This window comes from Gorilla gorilla, chromosome X, assembly GCF_029281585.2.
Source record: "Gorilla gorilla gorilla isolate KB3781 chromosome X, NHGRI_mGorGor1-v2.1_pri, whole genome shotgun sequence".
NCBI classification, from domain to species: Eukaryota; Metazoa; Chordata; class Mammalia; order Primates; family Hominidae; genus Gorilla; species Gorilla gorilla.
Window position 1 is genome coordinate 112,796,422 of NC_073247.2, and position 20,555 is coordinate 112,816,976.

The following is a 20,555-nucleotide window of genomic DNA, read 5'->3' on the forward strand; positions in this document are numbered from 1 at the left end:
TGCTAGGTGATTGTTTGTGGTTACACTGTGTCCCCCAAAAATTCCTATGTTGAAGCCTTAACCACCAGTACTCAAAATGTGTCTATATTTTGAGACAGGGCCTTTAAAGAGGTGATTTACTTAAAATGAGGCAGTTAAGGCAGGCCTTAATCCAATCTCACTGATGTCCTTTTTTTATTTTTTATTTTTCAGACAGAGTCTCACTCTGTCACCTAGGCTGGAGTGCAGTGGCACGATCTTGGCTCACTGCAACCTCCGCCACCCGGGTTCAAGCAATTCTCCTGCCTCAGCCTCCTGAGTAGCTGGGATCACAGATGCCCACCACCAAGCCTGGCTAATTTTTGTATTTTTAGTAGACACGAGGTTTCACCATGTTGGCCAGGCTGGTCACGAACTCCTGACTTCAGGTGATCCTCCTGCCTCGGCCTCCTAAAGTGCTGGGATTACAGCCGTGAGCCACCGCACCATGCCTGCTGTCCTTATAAGAGAAAATGTGGACACACAGAGACACCAAGGTTGGGTGCACAAAGAAAAAGACCATGTGTGGACACAGCAAGAAGGTGTCTATGCAAGCCGAGGAGGGAGGTCTCAGCAGAAACCAAATCAGTGGAGACTCTGATCTTAGACTTCTAGCTTCCAGACAAGGAGGAAATAAACTTCTGTTAAGCCACTCAGTCTGCCGTATTTTGTAATGGCAGCCCTTGCAGACAAATACAGTGATATAAGAAACATGATTGACTGGGCACAGTGGCTCAAACCTGTAATCCTAGCACTTTGGGAGGCCAACGTGGGAGGATTGCTTATGTCCAGGAGTTCAAGACCACCTGGGCAACATGGCCTGTCTACAAAAAATAAAAAAATTAGGCCGGGTGCAGTGGCTCAAGCCTATATTCCCAGCACTTTGGGAGGCCAAGGCGGGTGGATCACTTTGAGGTCAGGAGTTCAAGACCAGCTGGGCCAACATGGCAAAACCCCGTCTCTACTAAAAATACAAAATTTAGCCGGGCATCAGGGCAGCCACCTGTAATCTCAGCTACTTGGGAGGCTGAGGCAGGAGAATTGCTTGAACCCAGGAGGCGGGTTGCAGTGAGCCGAGATCGCACCACTGCACTCCAGCCTGGGCAACAGAGTGAGACTCCATCTCAAAAAAACAGCAACACCTCTCCATCTCCCTCTCCCTCTCCCCACGGTCTCCCTCTGATGCCGAGCAGAAGCTGGACTGTACTGCTGCCATCTCGGCTCACTACAACCTCCCTGCCTGATTCTCCTGCCTCAGCCTGCCCAGTGCCTGCGATTGCAGGCGCGCGCCACCACGCCTGACTGGTTTTCGTATTTTTTTGGTGGAGACGGGGTTTCGCTGTGATGGCCGGGCTGGTCTCCAGCTCCTAACCGCGAGTGATCCGCCAGCCTCGGCCTCCGGAGGTGCTAGGATTGCAGACGAAGTCTGGTTCACTCAGTGCTCAATGGTGCCCAGGCTGGAGTGCAGTGGCGTGATCTCGGCTCGCTACAACCTCCACCTCCCAGCCACCTGCCTTGGCCTCCCAAAGTGCCGAGATTGCAGCCTCTGCCCGGCCGCCACCCCGTCTGGGAAGTGAGGAGCGTCTCTGCCTGGCTGCCCATCGTCTGGGACGTGAGGAGCCCCTCTGCCTGGCTGCCCAGTCTGGAAAGTGAGGAGCGTCTCTGCCCGGCCGCCATCCCAGCTAGGAAGTGAGGAGCGTCTCTGCCCAGCCGCCCATTGTCTGAGATGTGGGGAGCGCCTCTGCCCCGCCGCCCCGTCTGGGATGTGAGGAGCGCCTCTACCCGGCCACGACCCCGTCTGGGAGGTGAGGAGCGTCTCCGCCCGGCCGCCCGGTCTGAGAAGTGAGGAGACCCTCCGCCCGGCAGCCACCCCGTCTGGGAAGTGAGGAGCGTCTCCGCCCGGCAGCCACCCCGTCCGGGAGGGAGGTGGGGGTCAGCCCCCGCCAGGCCAGCCGCCCTGTCCGGGAGGGAGGTGGGGGGGTCAGCCCCCCGCCCGGCCAGCCGCCCCGTCCGGGAGGGAGGTGGGGGGTCAGCCCCCCGCCTGGCCAGCCGCCCCGTCCGGGAGGGAGGAGCGTCTCCGCCCGGCAGCCACCCCGTCCGGGAGGTGAAGGGCGCCTCTGCCCAGCCGCCCCTACTGGGAAGTGAGGAGCCCCTCTGCCCGGCCAGCCGCCCCGTCCGGGAGGGAGGTGGGGGGGTCGGCCCCCCGCCCGGCCAGCCGCCCCGTCCGGGAGGGAGGTGGGGGGGTCGGCCCCCCGCCCTGCCAGCCGCCCCGGCCGCCCCTACTGGGAAGTGAGGAGCCCCTCTGCCCGGCCAGCCGCCCCGTCCGGGAAGGAGGTGGGGGGATCAGCCCCCCGCCCGGCCAGCCGCCCTGTCCCGGAGGTGAGGGGCGCCTCTGCCCGGCCGCCCCTACTGGGAAGTGAGGAGCCCCTCTGCCCGGCCACCACCCCGTCTGGGAGGTGTGCCCAACAGCTCATTGAGAGCAGGCCATGATGACAATGGCGGTTTTGTGGAATAGAGAGGGGGGAAGGGTGGGGAAAAGATTGAGAAATCGGATGGTTGCCGTGTCTGTGTAGAAGGAGGTAGACATGGGAGACTTTTCATTTTGTTCTGTACTGGGAAAAATTCTTCTGCCTTGGGATCCTGTTGATCTGTGACCTTACCCCCAACCCTGTGCTCTCTGAAACATGTGCTGTGTCCACTCAGGGTTAAATGGATTAAGGGCGGTGCAAGATGTGCTTTGTTAAACAGATGCTTGAAGGCAGCATGCTCATTAAGAGTCATCACCACTCCCTAATCTCAAGTACCCAGGGACACAAACACTGCGGAAGGCCGCAGGGTCCTCTGCCTAGGAAAACCAGAGACCTTTGTTCACTTGTTTATCTGCTGACCTTCCCTCCACTGTTGTCCTGTGACCCTGCCAAATCCCCCTCTGCGAGAAACACCCAAGAATGATCAATAAAAAAAAAAACAAAACAGCAACAACAACAACAAAATTAGCCAGGCATGGTGACACACGCCTGTAGCCCCAGCTACTCGAGAAGGTGGGGTGGGAGGATCGCCTGAGCCCAGGTGGTCAAGGCTGCAGTGAGCCGAGATCTTACCACTGCACTCCAACCTGGGCAACCTGTGTCTCAGGAAAAAAAAAAAAAGAATCATGATCCCTGCCCTGTAACTTTACAGAGGATGCTATCAATTATATCTTGAACTGTAAGCTCCATGGAGCTAGAGTTGTTTCCTTAGTCTGACATATGTGTTCGATAAATATTATTGAAAAATTGTATGAATGACTGAACAGGAAAGGTATTTTTATTTAGAACTTCGGTTTATTTATGGAAAATAATCTTCCCTTTCTATGAATTCCTAATGTATTACTAAGCTGCTATGATTCCACTCTTACTTTTAATGTCCTGATATAAGCACATCATTTCTATATTTTTTCATATAACCTGGTACCAACCATATTATGGCTTAGTCAGATCCTCCATTTCCTCCTGGTATATACAAGTCAAATGCAATCCTGATTTAGTTGTTGTGATCTCAAAAATCCTTAAAGCCAATTGCTGCCATAACAGGAAACACCATCTGATTTACTAGGTCCTTTTGTTCTCATAATGCATGTGTTCTGGGTCCACTGGGTTCTCAAACAAACCACAAATTATGTAGTAAAGGGGGGAATTATACAAAAAAACAGTGCTACCTGAGAGGTAAGATCAATTAAGGTTGTACTTGATCACTTTTGCTATAATTTCATATAAGATGTCCTTGATTTTTACTCAACAGTTTTCAAATTTTAAGGTTGGTGATTTAAAGAAAGCCTAGTTCCACTGGGCGTGATGCCTCCCACCTGTAATTCCAGCACTTTGAGAGGCCGAGGTGGGCAGATCATTTGAGGTCAGGGGTTTAAGACCAGCCTGACCAACATGGCAAAACCCCGTCTCTACTAAAAATACAAAACTTTGCCAGACATGGTGGCGGGCACCTGTAATCCCAGCTACTTGGGAGGCTGAGGCAGAAGAATCGCTTGAACCTGGAGGTTGTAGTGAGCTGAGATTGTGCCACTGCACTCCAGCCTAGGCGAGAGTGAGACTCCATCAAAAGAGAAAGAAAAGAAAGAAAGAAAGAAGAAAGGGAGGGAGGGAAAGAAAGAGAGACAGAAAGAGAGAGAAGGACAGAAGGGAGGGAGGAAGGGAGGGAGGGAGGAAGGAAGGAAGGAAAGAAAGAAAAAAAGAGAGAGGAAGGAAGAAAGAAATTCTGACTAGTTCAACTGTTGTTTACTGGCTGGTTAGAAAGAAATGCTTTTTGGAAGCAAGATTCAAATATCATATAAAGCCTGGTGCAGTGTCTCTCACCTATAATCCCAGCATTCTGGGAGGCCAAGGCGGGTGGGTGGATCATCTGAGGTCAGGAGTTTGAGACCAGCCCGGGCAACATGGTAAAACTCCATCTCTACTAAAAATACAAAAATTAGCCAGGCGTGGTGGCACACACCTGTAATCTCAGCTACTTAGGAGGCTGAGCGGGAGAATCGCTGGAACCCAGGAGGCAGAAGTTGCAGTGAGCCGAGATCACACCACAGCACTCCAGCCTGGGTGACAGAGCAAAACTCCGTCTCAAAAAAAAAAAAAAAAAAAGTCATATAGGATCTGGAAGGATGGTAATTGAAAAACTGAGCTTGACCTAAAAGATAATGGGTAAATATGAAATGCAGCTTCTCCACTGTATGACCTAGGGTCTTGGTTTCTTCACTGTAAGATGGAAACTGAAACTCCTGTTCTTGTACGGGAATGCTTAAGTAAGTATTAAGATTAAAGGGAACTTCTGGTTAAAATAACAGAATATTCCACCTAAAATAACAGAATATTCCACCTAAAAATCCTACTAAATGAAAATCCTACTAAAATGAAACAAAGGAATTAAAAAGGCATAAGCTTATTTAGGTTCATTGTTTCCAACAATTCTCCCTTCTCTCTCCTGCACCATCATTGCCTTCACTCAGTACCGGATCATTCCCATCAATATACTATCAGATTGCTTTTACTCTCCCATTTTAAGCAGAATAAAAAAGGAATCTTCTTGACCCTATATTCCCCAACTCTGCTCCTCTTTGTCGTAAAACTAATCACAAGAACTGAACCTATTCACTGCCTCCCATTCTTCTCCTTCTACTCACCCACCTGAATCAAGTCACCACTACTCCGCGAAAACAGTACACATTAAGGTCACCCCCGACCTCCTTGTTATGAAGTCCAATGGTCCACTCTAAGTCCTCACTTCCTTGACCTATCGGCAAGCATTGGGCACAGGTGATAAGCCACTCCTTCTCTGTTTACTTTCTTCCTCTGGCTCCCAGGGAAACCTTACTCCAGTTTCTTTCTTTTTTTTTCTTTCTTTTTTTTTTTTGAGATGGAGTCTCACTCTGTTGCCAGGTTGGAGTGCAGTGGCGCGATCTCGGTTCACTGCAACCTCTGCCTCCCGGGTTCAAGCGATTCTCCTGCCTCAGCCTTCTGAGTAGCTGGGACTACAGGCGCACGCCAACAAGCCCGGCTAATTTTTGCATTTTTTTTTTTTTTAGTAGAGACAGGGTTTAACCATATTGGTCAGGCTGGTCTTGATCTCCTGACCTTGTGATCCACCCACCTTGGCCTCCCAAAGTGCTGGGATTACAGGAGTGAGCCACGGACTCCTGTTTCTTACAACCTCACTGACCGTTCCTTCAGTCTCCTTTACTGGTTCTTCCTCTTCTTCCAAACCTCTTAAAATGAGAGTGCCCCAGGGATTGGTCCCTGTTCCTCTTCACTTTTCTATCTACTCTCACTCCCTTGGTGATCTCTTGCCAGCCTCATAATTTTAAATGACATCTACATGCTAACAACTCCTGGATTTCTCTCTCTTGAACCCCAGTCGAATATATCCAACTACTTAATATATCCATTCAGATGTTCAACAGGCACCTCAAATACAACATGACCAAAACTGAACTACTCATCTCCTCCAACCCAAATCTGCTCTACCAGTCTTTCCAGTCTCAGTTGACAGTAACTTCATCCTTCCACTTGCTCTACACAAAACACCTGGGGCTTTTTTTTATATTAAGGTATAATTGATATAGAAAATTTGCACCTGTTTTTATGTACACATTTTGATGAGCCTGGACATATACATATACTTGGGATACCAACCCCCACCAGCCAAGGGTACTAAACACATTCATTACCTCCAAAAAATGTCCTTGTTAGAGCCATTTTTTACTTCTTGCTCTTTTTTTTTTTTTTTTTTTTGAGACGGAGTGTCATTCTTGTCACCCAGGCTGGAGTGCAATGGTGCGGTTTAGGCTCACAGCAACCTCCGCCTCCTGGATTCAAGCAATTCCCCTGCCTCAGCCTCCCCAGTAGCTGGGATTACAGGTGCCCACCACCACATCTGGCTAATTTTTTAATTTTTAGTAGAGATGGGGTTTCACTATGTTGGCCAGGCTAGTCTCCAACTCCTGACCTCAGGTGATCTGCCCACCTCAGCCTCCCAAAGTGCTGGAATTACAGGCATGAGCCACTGCGCCCAGCCACTTCTCTCTGTCTCTTATACCTCTCACTCAATCCATCAGGAAATCCTGTTGTTCTACCCTCAATGTATATCCATCTCCACTGTTACCACTGATCGATCTACATCATCTCTCACTTGGATTACTGCTGTACAGCTTCTCTCAATTTGTCTCCCTGCTTCTATCCAACCACGCCCCCACCAATAATCCATTCTCAACACAACAACCAGATTGATCATTAAATCATATCATGACATTCCTCCCTCACCCCATCAAAACCTCTGATGGTTCCCCATTTCATTCAGAATGATGTGGTTTGGCTCTATGTCCCCACCCAAATCTTATCTCAAATTGTAATCCCTACATGTTGGGGGAGTGGCCTGGTGGGAGGTGATTGAGTATGGGGGTGGACCTCCCCTTGCTGTTCTGGTGATGGAGTTCTCACAGGATATGGTTGTTTGTTAAGTGTGTGGCACATTCCCCTTCTTCTCTCTCTCTCCTGCTTCACCATAGTAAAATGTGCTTGCTTCACCCTCCACCATGATAGTGTGTCCTGAGGCTTCCCAGGCATGTGGAACTGTGAGTCAATTAAACCTCTTTTCTTCATAAATTACCCAGTCTCAGGAAGTTCTTTATAGCAATGTGAGAACAGACTAATACACAGAATAAAAGCCAAAGTCACTACCATTAACTCTCACCTCATCTCCTACTATTCTTCCTCTCATTTGCCTGGGTCTACTGTCAATTCTTCCAAAACGCCAGCCACACTCTCATCTTGAGGTCTTTGCAATAGCTCTTTCTTTTGCCTAAAATGTTTTTCCCTCAGACCTTTGCATGGCTAACACCCTCACTTCCTTTAAGTCCTTATTCCAGGGTTTCTCAACATCAGCACTACTGACATTTGGGGGCAGAAAATGCTTTATTGTAGGGGGCTGATCCGTGCACTGTAGGATCTTTCATTTCATTTCATTCATTTCTGCTCAGAAAGAACAGAGCAAGATTCTTTCTCATAAATAAATAATAATTAAAAATTAAATTAAATTAAATTAAATTACAACCCATACTTCCTCCAGCCCCCAAAACTTTTTATCCTCCTTACTCTATTTTTTCCCATGGCACTTATCACTTTTCAACATATCATATGATTTACTTATTTTTTAAAAAATCTGTCTCCCCCACAACTAAAATTTAAATTACACAAGGGAACTTATTTCCTTCATTACTATATCCTAAGCATCTAGAATAGTGCCTTAAACTTATAGGGGTGCAAAAGTACTTGTTGAATAAATAAATGAAAGAACAAAGATAATGGGAGAGAAGACAACAGAAAAGCAAACTCAGTAAAATCTCAGAAGATGGACAGCAGAGTGAAGTGACAAGTGACTTAGCAAGGTGAAGGAAGCCACATCTGGAGTGACCACAGAGGGGGACCTGATAAGTCAAAAGGCTTATCTGCTCTACGCAATCCTGGTAAGGCTCACACCTAAAGGTGCAAAATACTGCAGGTAGCTGAGATGGGGTAAGATGCATGACTAAACTCAGGGTTTGGCTAAAAAGTCTAGATGCAAAACTGGCAAATGTTGGCCAGGTGTGGTGGCTCACACCTGTAATCCCATCACTTTGGGAGGCTGAGGCGGGTAGATCATTTGAGGTCAGGAGTTTGAGACCAGCCTGGCCAACATGGTGAAACCCCGTCCCTACTAAAAATACAAAAGTTAGCTAGGCACAGTGGCACGTGCCTATAGTCCCAGCTACTTGGGAGGCTGAGGCATGAGAATTGCTTGAACCCAGGATGTGGAGGTTGCAGTGAGCCAAGATCACACCACTACACTCCATCCAGCCTGGGCGACAGAGTGAGACTTTGTCTCAAACAAACAAACAAAAACTGGCAAATGTCTTCATCCTACCAAAAACTTCCATCTTCCTCTACCAGGAGACTGAAGATGTTTTTCTCAGGAGAAACTGAACCCATCAAAGTTCAGAACTTGGAGATACCGGACACATTGATGGTGGCAGAGAGATGGAAGCAGGAAAAGCCTATATAGATCTGCATTCTTTTTTTTTTTTTCAGATGGAGTCTCGCTCTTTTGCCCAGGCTGGAGTGCAGTGGCGCGAACTCGGCTCATTGCAACCTCCGCCTCCCGGGTTCAAGCGATTCTACCTCAGCCTCCCGAGAATCTGGGACTATAGGTGCCTGCCACTGTGCCTGGCTAATTTTTGTAGTTTTAGTAGAGATAGGGTTTCACCATGTTGGTCAGGCTAGTCTCAAACTCCTGACCTTGTGATCCGCCCGCCTTGGGCTTCCAAAGTGCTGGGATTACAGGCGTGAGCCACCACACCAAGCATAAGTCTGCATTCTTCATGGTGTGAGATCTGGGCCCCTTTCTATACCTCATTCCAGAAGGCCAGCAGCCAGGCAGGAGATTTGGATATAATTTTTTGTAGGAACTGAATAACCTCAGAGAAAATAACTCAAGAGACAGAGACATGGAAGACTTGTCCGCAATCACCAGCAGTAAATCCAAGAATCAGTAAACCCACTCAAGATGAACTATTAACTAGTCAAAGCCTCACTATTTTTTTCTTTTTTTTGATACAGGGTCTTGCTCTATCACCCAGTTTGGAGTGCAGTGGCATCATCTCAGCTCACTGCAGCCTCGACCTGCTGGGTTCAAGCAATCCCCCTGTCTCAGCCCTGCAAGGAGCTAGGACTACAGGTGAGTGCCACCACCCCCATCTAAATTTTTTTGTATTTTTAGTAAAGACAGGGTTTTGCCATGTTGTCCAGGCTGGTCTTGAACTCTTAAACTCAAGTGATCCACCCACCTCACACTCCCAAACTGCTAGGATTACAGGCATGAGCCACCACACCGGTCCTAAGGCCTCACTCTTAAATATGAACAGCCAGCCAAGTATTACCAGCTATTTGGTTAACACCTCCATTATAAAAGACAATGCCCAAAACAAATACACAGGAAAAAAATCCAGAAGAAAGCAGACACTTCAAACAGGAAAAAAAGCAAATAGAGGCTGGGCATGGTGGCTCACGCCTGTAATGCTAACACTTTGGGAGGCAAAGGTCGGCAGATCACCTGAGGTCAGCAATTCGAGACCAGTCTGGCCAACATTGCAAAACCCCATCTCTATTAAAAACACAAAAATTAGCTGGGCGTGGTGGCATGTGCCTGTAATCTCAGCTACTCGGGAGGCTGAGGCAGGAGAATTGCTTGAACTCAGGAGGCGGAGGTTGCAGTGAGCCAAGATTGCACCACTGCACTCCAGCCTGGGCAACAGGAGCAAAACTCTGTCATAGGAAAAAAAAAAAAAAAAGCAAATAGAAAGATAACTTAATGTTACATTACTAAAAAAGAACAGAATGCTATATGAAAGGAGCAATTAGAGAACAAGAAAAACCTTTTGAAAATTAAAGACACAATGATAGAGACAAATTCAATAAAGCTGTTGGTATGTAGGTCAATAAAATTTCACAAAAAGAACAAAAAGGCAAAGAGATGAAAAACAGGAGAGAGAAATGAACAGAAGATAACAGAAGCAATCCATAAGGTCCCCAAATCTAATAGGAAGAATAGAGAGCACATAGAAAATGAGGGAGAGGGGGCCGGGGGTGCCTATAATCCCAGCACTTTGGGAGGCCAAGGTGGGTAGATCATTTGAGGTCAGGAGTTCTAGACCACTCATGCCAACCTGGTGAAACCCCATCTCTGCTAAAAATACAAAAATTAGCCAAGCGTGGTGGCAGGTGCCTGTAATCTGAGCTACTCAGGAGGCTGAGGCAGGAGAATCACTTCAACACAGGAGGCAGAGGTTGCAGTGAGCTGAGATCACGCCATTGCACTCCAGCCTGGGCAACAGAGTGAGACCCCTCTCAAAAAAAAAATTCAGGAAGAGGGGCTGGGTGCGGTGGCTCACACCTGTAATCCCAGCACTTTGGGAGGCTGAGGTGGGCAGATCACGAGGTCAGGAGATCGAGACCATCCTGGCTAACACAGTGAAATCCCGTCTCTACTAAAAATACAAAAAATTAGCTAGGTGTGATGGCACGCGCCTGTAATTCCAGCTATTCAGGAAGCTGAGGCAGGAGAATTGCTTGAACCCGGGAGGCAGAGGTAGCAGTGAGCCAAGTTCGCGCCACTGCACTCCAGCCTAGGCAACAGAGCGAGACTCCATCTCAAAAAAATAAATAAATAAATAAAATAAAATATAAAAAAAATTAGCTGGGCGTGGTGGCTGGTGCCTGTAATCCCAGCTACTCGAGAGGCTGAGGCAGGAGAATCACTTGAACCTGGGAGGTGGAGGTTGCAGTGAGCCAAGATCGCACCATTACACTCCAGCCTGGGCAAAAAGACTGAAACTCCGTCTCAAAAAAAAAAAAAGACTAGAGACCAGCAAAAGAAGCCCCAGGATAACAGCCATGCAGAAGACAGGCTGGGCCTAGGATGGCAGACTCCAGGAAAAAGGTCTTCAGGGAAAAACTTCAACTGAAGCTTTTGAGATATGGAAAATATTGATGAATATCTGACAGATCTTATAAAGCATTTGGGAAGAAATTGGCGGCCAGGCACGGTGGCTCACACCTGTAATCCCAGCACTTTGGGAGGCCAAGGTGGACGAATCACCTGAGTCAGGAGTTCAAGACCAGCCTGGCCAACAAGGTGAAACCCCATCTCTACTAAAATTACAAAAATTAGCTGGGAGTGGTGGCGGGCCCCTATAATCCCAGCTACTTGGGAGGCTGAGGCAGGAGAATTGCTTGAACCCAGGAGGTGGAGATTGCAGCGAGCCAAGACTGCGCCATTGTAATCCAGCCCGGGTGACAAGAGAAAAACTCCAAGTCAAAAAAAAGAAAAGAAATTAGCAATTGGTTTACAGAAAATGAAGGAGGCTGGGTGCGGTGGCTCACACCTGTAATCCCAGCACTTTGGGAGGGCGAGGTGGGCGGATCACCTGAGGTCAGAAGTTCGAGACCAGCCTGGCTAACATGGTGAAACCTCGTCTCTACTAAAAATACAAAAATGGGCCAGGCGTGGTGGCGTGTGCCTGTAATCCCAGCTACCCAGGAGGCTGAGGCAGGAGAATTGCTGGAACCTGGTGGGTGGAGGCTGCAGTGATCCAAGATCTCGCCACTGCACTACAGCCCGGGTGACAGAGTGAGACTCCATATACAAAAAAAGAAAGAAAGAAAGAAAGAAAGAGAAGAAAGAAAGAGAAGAAAACAAAGCAAATGGAAAAATGAGGTAATTATTCATGCCAATAAAAACAAAAAGATGCAAAATACATTATACTATTAATATGTAGGACTATGCAACTATAAAAAAGTCAAGTATATTATTCTGTGAAAAAAAAAATCAAGATGCAGAACAATGTCTATAGTAGGCTGCCTTTTAACTATGAAAGCGGGGAAGATACAAATATCTATTAACATTTTCTTTTTTTTTTTTTTGAGACAGAGTTTCACTCTTGTTGCCCAGGCTGGAGTACAATGGCATGATCTTGGCTCACCGCAACCTCCGCCTCCCGGATTCAAGGGATTCTCCTGCCTCAACCTCCCAAGTAGCTGGGATTACAGGCATGCACCACCACATCCAGCTAATTTTGTATTTTTAGTAGAGACAGGGTTTCTCCATGTTGGTCAGGCTGGTCTTGAACTCCTGACCTCAGGTGATCTGCCCGCCTCGGCCTCCCAAAGTGCTGAGATTACAGGCGTGAGCCACCGTGCCTGGCCTACATTTTTTTTTTTTTTTTTGAGACATGGTCTCGCTCTGTCACCCAGGAGGGAGTGCAATGGTGCGATCTCGGTTCACTGCAACCTCTGCCTCCCAGGTTCTAGCGATTCTCATACCTCAGCCTCCTGAGTAGCCAGGACTATAGGCGTGTGCCACTATGCTCAGCTAATTTTTGTACTTTTAGTAGAGATGGGGTTTAGCCATGTTGGCCAGGCTGGTCTCGAACTCCTGACCTCAAGTGATCCACCCGCCTTAACCTCCCAAAGTGCTGGGATTACAGGCATGAGCCACCATGCCTGGCCTACATTTTCTGAAATCAGCAAAAATAAAAAAAAAATTTTACCCATGGCAGGGAGGGAACTGGGTAGAGGGGTCAGAGGTGAAAGCTAGACCTCCCTGAATATACCTTTATTTCGTAGACTTGATTTTGGAACCTAGTAAATATTTTTTAAAAGTATAAAACAAAATTTAAATTTAAAAAAATCTGTAAAATTTGAAAGCAAAATGGAAAAAAAAGAACCTGTGTATCAAGTATCCAGTTAGTGGCTTAACTACAAAGAGTGGAATTATTTCAAGGGACACAGTAATTTGACATAAAGAACTAGAAAAAGACCAGGCGCAGTGGCTCACATCTGTAATCCCAGCACTTTGGGAGGCCGAGGTGGGTGGATCACTTGAGGTCAGGAGTTCAAGACCAGACTGGCCAACATGGTGAAAACCCATCTCTACTAAAAATTCAAAAAGTAGTTGGGTGTGGTGGCATGGGCCTGTAGTCCCAGTTACTTGGGAGGCTGAGACATGAGAATTGCTCAAACCCAGGAGACGGAGGTTGCAGTGAGCCGAGATCATGCCTCTGCACTCCAGACTGGGCAACAGATTGAGACTGTCTCAAAAAATAAAAAATAAAAAATAAGTGTCTCAGAGGTCAGGCACGGTAGCTCATGCCTATAATCCCAGCATACTCTGGGATACAGAAGGTGGCAGAATTGCTTGAGGCCAGGAATTCGAGACCAGCCTGCACAACATGGCAAGACCTCATCCAAGAAAGAAAGAAAGAAAGAAATGTATCAGAGGCCAAGCTCATGTACTATCTTATCACCACTTCACCTCATATTCCTCAATTCTGTTCTGCTGAAAACACTAGCCTTCCAAATACTTCAGACACCTGACACTTGCTATAGTACCCTCATCAGCACTTCTTCCTAATACATCCCTACTATGAAAAAGTCCTTAGATGCCCGACATTTACAATAATGGACACAGTTCTCTCTTCCCCTCTCCACTCTTTCTGAAATGAAAACCTAGCAATGTTTTCTCCATAGTTAGAAGGTATGCTTTCAGTACAGAGCCCCTCCTTCCCTCTAGCACTAGAATTAGCTCTATTATCAAAATGTCAGGGATGTTGCTATTGTAGACTACAATGCCCCAGGTCATTCTCAACCAGCTCTTGTTCCATTTTACCTGCGCCACTTGACTGTGTTTCTCAGGGATGTTTTTCAGATGATTAGACTGCACACAGACAACGTTCCCATCTATGGAAAGACAAATAATTTACATGGTTTTATTCTTAAAAGATTATTTAAAAGAAAATGCCTGGCAACTCAAATTTCTATCGTCAAAGTGGCATATGTAGATATGAAGAAGCAAATACAATCTCATGGCCACTTTTCAGAGAAAACCTAATTATTTCCTGGTCTAGCCATTAAGCAGCTAATTATTTATGAAGCTACTCAATATTTTCTCTCATGCCACAAATGCACTATATGACGTCTGTTTTCTGTTCAGATTTTAAGAGGGAAATAAAATGTAATGGGTTTTATTTTTCTATTACTGAATAATAGAACACTGACGTCACATAGTCATTTAATTCAGCACACAGGAGGGAAAAAAGCCAAGTGCATGCCCTAACGAACTGTAGTTTAAGGCATATGGATATTAAACTGTGTGACTAATATCAAATGATGGTATTTCAAGTGGATTTATTGAAAATGGGCAAACAGAAAGCTCAGGAATGGGCCAAGCACAGTGGCTCATGCCTGTAATCCCAGCACTTGGGGAGGCTAAGGCGAGTGGATCACCTGAGGTCAGGAGTTCAAGACCAGCCTGGCCAACATAGCGAAACCCCGTCTCTACCAAAAATACAAAAATTAGCTGGGTGTGGTGGTACACACCTGTAATCCCAGCTACTCAGAGGCTGAGACAGGAGAATTACTTGAACCTGGGAGGCGGAGGTTGCAGTGAGCCGAGATCACACCACTGCACTCCAGCCTGGGTGACAGTGCGAGACTCCATCTCAAAAAAAAAAAAAAAAGAAAGCTCAGGAATGGAATCTGGGAAGGGATAACTGAAAGTAAGTTTCAGAAATATGCCACTGTGATTCCCCTCACCGATACACACCTCCCCTACCAATTCTTTTAAGGTAGATTTACCACAGAAATAATTTTCAGAGATATTGGGATGTGAAATAGGAAGACAACTCTAACAAGGAGATTGCTCCCACTGCAGAAAGCAGCATAAAATGATGATGACAACAATGATGATGAGACAGCAGCAGCAACAACGCCAGCATTTACTAAGTGTTTACTAGGTATCAGGCATATATGGCTTTTAGAGGAAGAAAGGGCGAGGGTTGCGTTTTCTATCACTGTGTTACAATGACTACCCATTAGAAGTATCCATAATCAACCTTGTGATCACATTCTGCATCAAAGACTTCCAATTCAATCTTCTTCTTTAAGGCCACCATATTTTCCACTTCTACTGACACTTCTCTGCACCCTTTCATTCCTCTCCAGTCTTTGGTTTATACAACCTTCAACTGACCTCTCCAAGTTCCCAGGTAGAACCCCACAGTCTTTGGATTGCCATCTGGACCTCGGTTCACAGAGAAGGTGGACTTATTTCGGTAACCATTGATGACAGGCTGGAGAGGGCAGAAGGACAGGAGGGGGATGAGAGGTCAAATGAAACCAAGGAAGATAACAATAAAGGGAAAGCAGGAATGTTCTCTGGATGAGGACAAATAAGGTTTGCTTGGAGGGTATGGCATATGTGAAAGTCTGTGGCTAAGAAGATCAAGACAGTCCATAGAAGGGGAGTTCCAATCTTGCCATAAAGCAGGAGTCAACAAACTACTTATGTCAACAGCCAAAGAGTAAATAATTTAGTGCTTTGCAGGCCATATGGTCCCTGTTGCAACTACTCAACTCTGCCATCATAGTGCAAAAGCAGCCATAGACAATACATAAACAAGTGAGCTTGGCTGTGTTCCAATAAAACTTTATTTACAAAATCAGGCAGCAAGACAGAATTGGCCTAAAAGCTGTAGTCTGCTAACCCCTGCCATAAATTAAATTCCACTCCTCTGAGGCCACATTAGAAAGGTTTCCAATGTTACATGGGCAAATTGTGTGGGGATGGCAGGGAGAAAGGTTTCCAAAGTTTGGAACCTTTCTAAGGAGGTAATAGTGGAGTGGTTGATACAATGGACTCTCTATCAGATAGACCTGAGCGTGAATCTCAGCTCTGGCCCTTTCTAGATGTGTGTCCTGGGAAAATTACTAAATCTCTCTGGGCCTCAAGGTCTTCATCTATAAAATGATAGCATCTACCCCTCCAGGTTATTATAAACAGTAAAATGTGACAATGATGCATGATAATAATTTAGCATAGGGCCTGGTCCCTAGCAAGTACCCAGTAAATATCAGCTGATGTTATTAGCATTAAGGGGCCTTAATAGATAAGGAATAGGGAGGTGGGGGCTTACAGAGGGTATAATAGGATGGAGAAGACAAGAGAGCCTCTCAGATTTGGGTACAGCCGTTGTCACACTGACTCCACTGAGCATTTGGATGTAAGACTCTAGTCTTTGTAAAATTTTCTTCTGAGCTGCAAATTTCACCTGCAAAAGAATATAAGCTATGAAACGAAATACTGGCTGGGCACGGTGGCTCACGCCTGTAATCCCAGCACTTTGGGAGGCCGAGGTGCGTGGATCACCTGAGGTTAGAAGTTCGAGACCAGCCTGACCAACATGAAGAAATCCCGTCTCTATTGAAAATACAAAAATTAGAGGGGCGTGGTTGTGCATGCCTGTAATCCCAGCTACTCGGGAGGCTGAGGCGGGAGATTCGCTTGAACCCAGGAGGTGGAGGTTGTGGTGAGCCGAGATCACACCATTGCACTACTCCAGCCTGGCCAACAAGAGCGAAACTCCGTCTCAAAAAAAAAAAAAAGAAATGAAATACTTTTGTAGCTTCACCGCAAAGAATGGAAAACAAACAGGACAAAAGAAGAGTGTCCCACAGGTTCTTGGCTCATGGTCTCAACAGATGAGGAACCCAGAATGAAGGAACAAAAACAGACCTAAAAAGGTAATGAGGAAAGGTCAAGAATGAGCTCTTGTGTAAGCTCATCATTTTATCTGACCTTTCAGACTGAACACTCAAGGTATATGTCAGTTCTGCCCAGCAGAGCTTTCCACAATGGAAATGTTCTGTTTGCACTGTGTTCTACGTATACAGTAGCCACTAGCCATATGTGGTTACTGAGCACTTGAAATGTGGTCAGTGGGAATGAAGAACTAAATATTTTTTTAATTTTTTTTAGAGAGAGGGTCTCACTCTCGTCACCCAATCTGGAGTGCAGTAGTAAGATCTTGGCTCACTGCAGCCTTGATTTCCCAAGCTCAGGTGATCCTTCCACTTCAGCCTCCCAAGTAGCTGGGACTACAGGCACACACCACCATACCTGGCTTATTTTTTGTATTTTTATTAGAGATGGGGTTTCGTTATGTTGCCCAGGCTGGTCTCAAACTCCTGGGCTTAAGCGATCCACCTGCCTCAGCCTCCCAAAGTGCTAGGATTACAGGGGTGAGCCACCATGCCTGGCCTAAACTTTTTGTTTTTTTGTTTTTTGTTTTTTTTTTGAGACGAAGTCTCACTCTGTCGCCCAGGCTGGAGTGCAGTGGCTAGATCTCTGCTCACCTGCAACCTCCGCCTCCTGGGTTCAAGCGATTCTCCTGCCTCAGCCCCCCAAGTAGCTGGGATTACAGGCACATGCCACCACACCTGGCTAATTTTTTTGTATTTTTAGTAGAGATGGGGTTTCACCATGTTAGCCAGGATGGTCTCGGATCTCCTGACCTCATGATCCGCCCGCCTCAGCCTTCCAAAGTGCTGGGATTACAGGCGTGAGCCACCACGCCCGGCCCTAAATTTTTAATCTTAATTTTAATTAACTTACAGAGTCAGCCCTGCTATAACATGACGTAAGTGTTCCTATAGCACACTAAGCAGAATCACCACAAAAAGATCTCAAGGCTCATGGGAAAAACAGGATTAGGCATACAACATTCCAAAACTTTATCAATAACACCCACAGAAAAGATTAAGAACCTAATAAAAACAGCAGCACTGTTTTGTACATGGCAAGTGGTTAAGAAATATGAACAGTAAGCTAGGCACGGTGGCTCACGCCTACAATCCCAACACTTTGGGAGTCTGAAGCAGGCAGATCACTTGCGTCCAGGAGTTCAAGACCAGCCTGGGCAACATGGCAAAACTCTGTCTCTACAACAAATACAAAAAATTATTCAGGCATAGTGGTACACGCCTATAGTCCCAACTACTAGGGAGGCTGAGGTGAGAGGATCCGTTGAGCCCTGGAGGCAGAGGTTGCAGTGAGCCATAATCACACCTCTGCATTCCAGCCAGGCGACAGAGTGAGACACTATCTAAAAAAAAAAAAGAAAAGAAAAGAAACATGAATACTATGATAAGGATAACACTTTACCCTGACAATGACCTGAAGTTTACTTATGGAAGTGGGTATCAGAAGAACTGCAGCTTGGGCGGGGTGCAGTGACTCACACCTGTAATACCAGCACTTGGGGAGGCCAAGGCAGACAGATCACCTGAGGTCGGGAGTTCAAGACCAGCCTGGCCAACATGGTGAAACCCTGTCTCTATTAAAAATATAAAAATTAGCCTGGCATAGTGGCATGTACCTGTAGTCCCAGCTACTGGGGAGGCTGAGGCAGGAGAATCACTTGAACCCGGGAGGCAGAGGTTGCAGTGAGCTGAGATCACACCACTGCACTCCAGCCTGGGCAACAGAGCCAGACTCTATTTAAAAAAAAAAAAACAAGAATTGCAGCTTGGAGTTATCATGAAGTCATAAAAAGAGGGCTATGTGAGTCAGATGGAAAGTTCTAACACCAGATGTGGATGGGTATGGCTCATAACAAACACACTGGGGGAACTGAGGGAGCTGGTAGATGTTTGAGGTGCGTGCATGCATTCATTTTACATGTTCTTAAATAGCTTGGTTCAGCTGCGTATGGTCTCCTTTCATCTAGCGTTTCTTATGGACAAAATTACTTCTAAGTAAACATGAAATTTGCATTATGCTCAAATTTTCCCTAATATGTCAATTAGTTAGAACAAATTTCTCTTTTCTAAATAAGCAGTAGAGCTTATTTAGAATTAAGCAGTAGAATTGACTGTATTCAAATTTAAATTGCCACATATGGCTACTGGCTACCATGTTGGAAAGCACAGCTACATGTGAAACAGCAAGAGCACTGCTACTCACATACACAGAGCTATAAGTATAACAAAAACGCAAGGAAGAGAGGAAACAGACATTTGGATCTATGGGTCTAGAGTGAGGAAGATATAATTGGCCTAAAGTTCCAATTTTGGAGTCAATAGCATAATGAGTTTAAGAAGCTGCTTGGGATTCTGCGTAGAACTGTCCAGTCAAGGCCCGGCGCGGTGGCTCACACCTGTAATCCCAGCACTTTGGGAGGCCGAGGCGGGCAGATCACCTGAGGTCAGGAGTTCAAGAGCAGCCTGGCCAACATGGCCTATCTCTACTAAACATAGAAAAATTAGCTGGGCATGGTGGTGCACGCTTGTAATCTCAGCCACTCAGAAGGCTGAGGCAGGAGAATTGCTTGAACCTGGGAGGTGGAGGTTGTAGTGAGCCGAGATTGCGCCACTGAACTGCAGCCTGGGCGACAGAGCAAGACTCCATCTCAAAAAAACTTAAAATTAAAAATAAATAAATAAATAACTGCCCAATCAAGCTTCCTACGAGTCCAGCACCATTCTCCTGGAAAGGAGGGGTAAAGACTTAGGCTGGGCACCTACCTTGAGCTGTTCTTCATAGCTCAACCTCCAGAGTGGTGTCACAACATCAGCCAGCCTTGAATAAAATAATTCAGGCAATTCTTTAATTATATAAATACGTACTGAGTGCCTACTATGCATAAGTACTTTCAGAAGACCTAACTCTCATGCTCTCTAGGGAGATGGAGTCTGGGAGAAGAGCCCATTTTGATGTTGTCTACTTAACAAAGCAGAACAGATGAGGCAAACCTAATACAAGAAAAATCCAGATTTATCAGGAGGTAATTAATCATATTACAAAAGGCTTCACTGTTGGGTTTCTTTAAATAGCTTACCTTCCTAATGCTTTTAAAATATAATTTGATGTAGAAAATACATTTGTTGCATAAATGAGGTATATTTGTGCTTATATGGCTGCAATGGGACTACTCATCTCTAATCTATCTAATATCATTCTGGGTTCCTGGTTTTCAGCAAACCTGTCCTGGACTTATTAAAGACAGGGTCCCAGATTAGTATAAAAACACACTCAAAGACAAAGAGAATGGTTTCTGCAACCCCAAAGCATTTCCACCAGTATTCTTCAGACGTCCTCAAATTTGCCCTGGGTATCCTACCTCAGGTGGCCCCTCAAATCCTTGTAATGCTACATTAGTTACACTAGGAATACAGAATTTCAGCAGATGTACAGATTGAGACTTGCTAAGGAGAGAGGACATCAGCCTGGCCTTTACCTTTCCTGCCAGGAACCATCTAGTGGTCCAAGATGGCTTGGTTTCTTCTGACTTTTTTGTCCTTTCTGACACTTCGTGGCTATCACACGGGTGAAATCTCCCTTACATACTGTGCCCAGAAAGAGCTGTGACCATCCTGGTGGATTTCTGGCATACCAGGGAAGCAGTCCTGGTTTGGAGAAGAGACCCACCATGGAGATGAAGTATCTGAGGCTGTGCAGTGGGACTCTTCTCTTAAGGCCTGCCATCCAAAGAACACACTGAAATCCACCTGCATGAAAGGTACACATACAGAGGTTGGGAAATAGAAGCACAACTATCAAACCCATTCATCCACTTATAAACCCTTATGGAACTGAAGCGCCTAGCAGAATGCTGGCACACAGCA

The 20,555-nt window shown here is 46.1% G+C and overlaps 1 protein-coding gene across 7 annotated transcripts in view; it reads right to left on the minus strand.

Annotated features, from left to right (window-relative positions):
* TRMT2B (tRNA methyltransferase 2 homolog B) overlaps positions 1-20,555 on the minus strand; it is a 44,145-nt gene that overhangs the window by 14,348 nt on the left and 9,242 nt on the right. For 5 of the 7 annotated variants that reach the window (XM_063703161.1, XM_019019766.4, XM_019019765.4 and 2 more), the window contains 5 exons: positions 20,168-20,438; positions 19,455-19,509; positions 16,067-16,201; positions 15,124-15,223; positions 13,762-13,832 (listed from right to left, as the gene is read on the minus strand). In XM_063703161.1, the coding sequence (XP_063559231.1) occupies positions 13,762-13,832; positions 15,124-15,223; positions 16,067-16,201; positions 19,455-19,509; positions 20,168-20,415 (609 nt within the window). In that variant the 5' untranslated portion in view covers positions 20,416-20,438. The remainder of the gene's footprint in view (positions 1-13,761; positions 13,833-15,123; positions 15,224-16,066; positions 16,202-19,454; positions 19,510-20,167; positions 20,439-20,555) is intronic. The other 2 variants (XM_063703164.1, XM_063703163.1) reach the window with 2 other exon arrangements.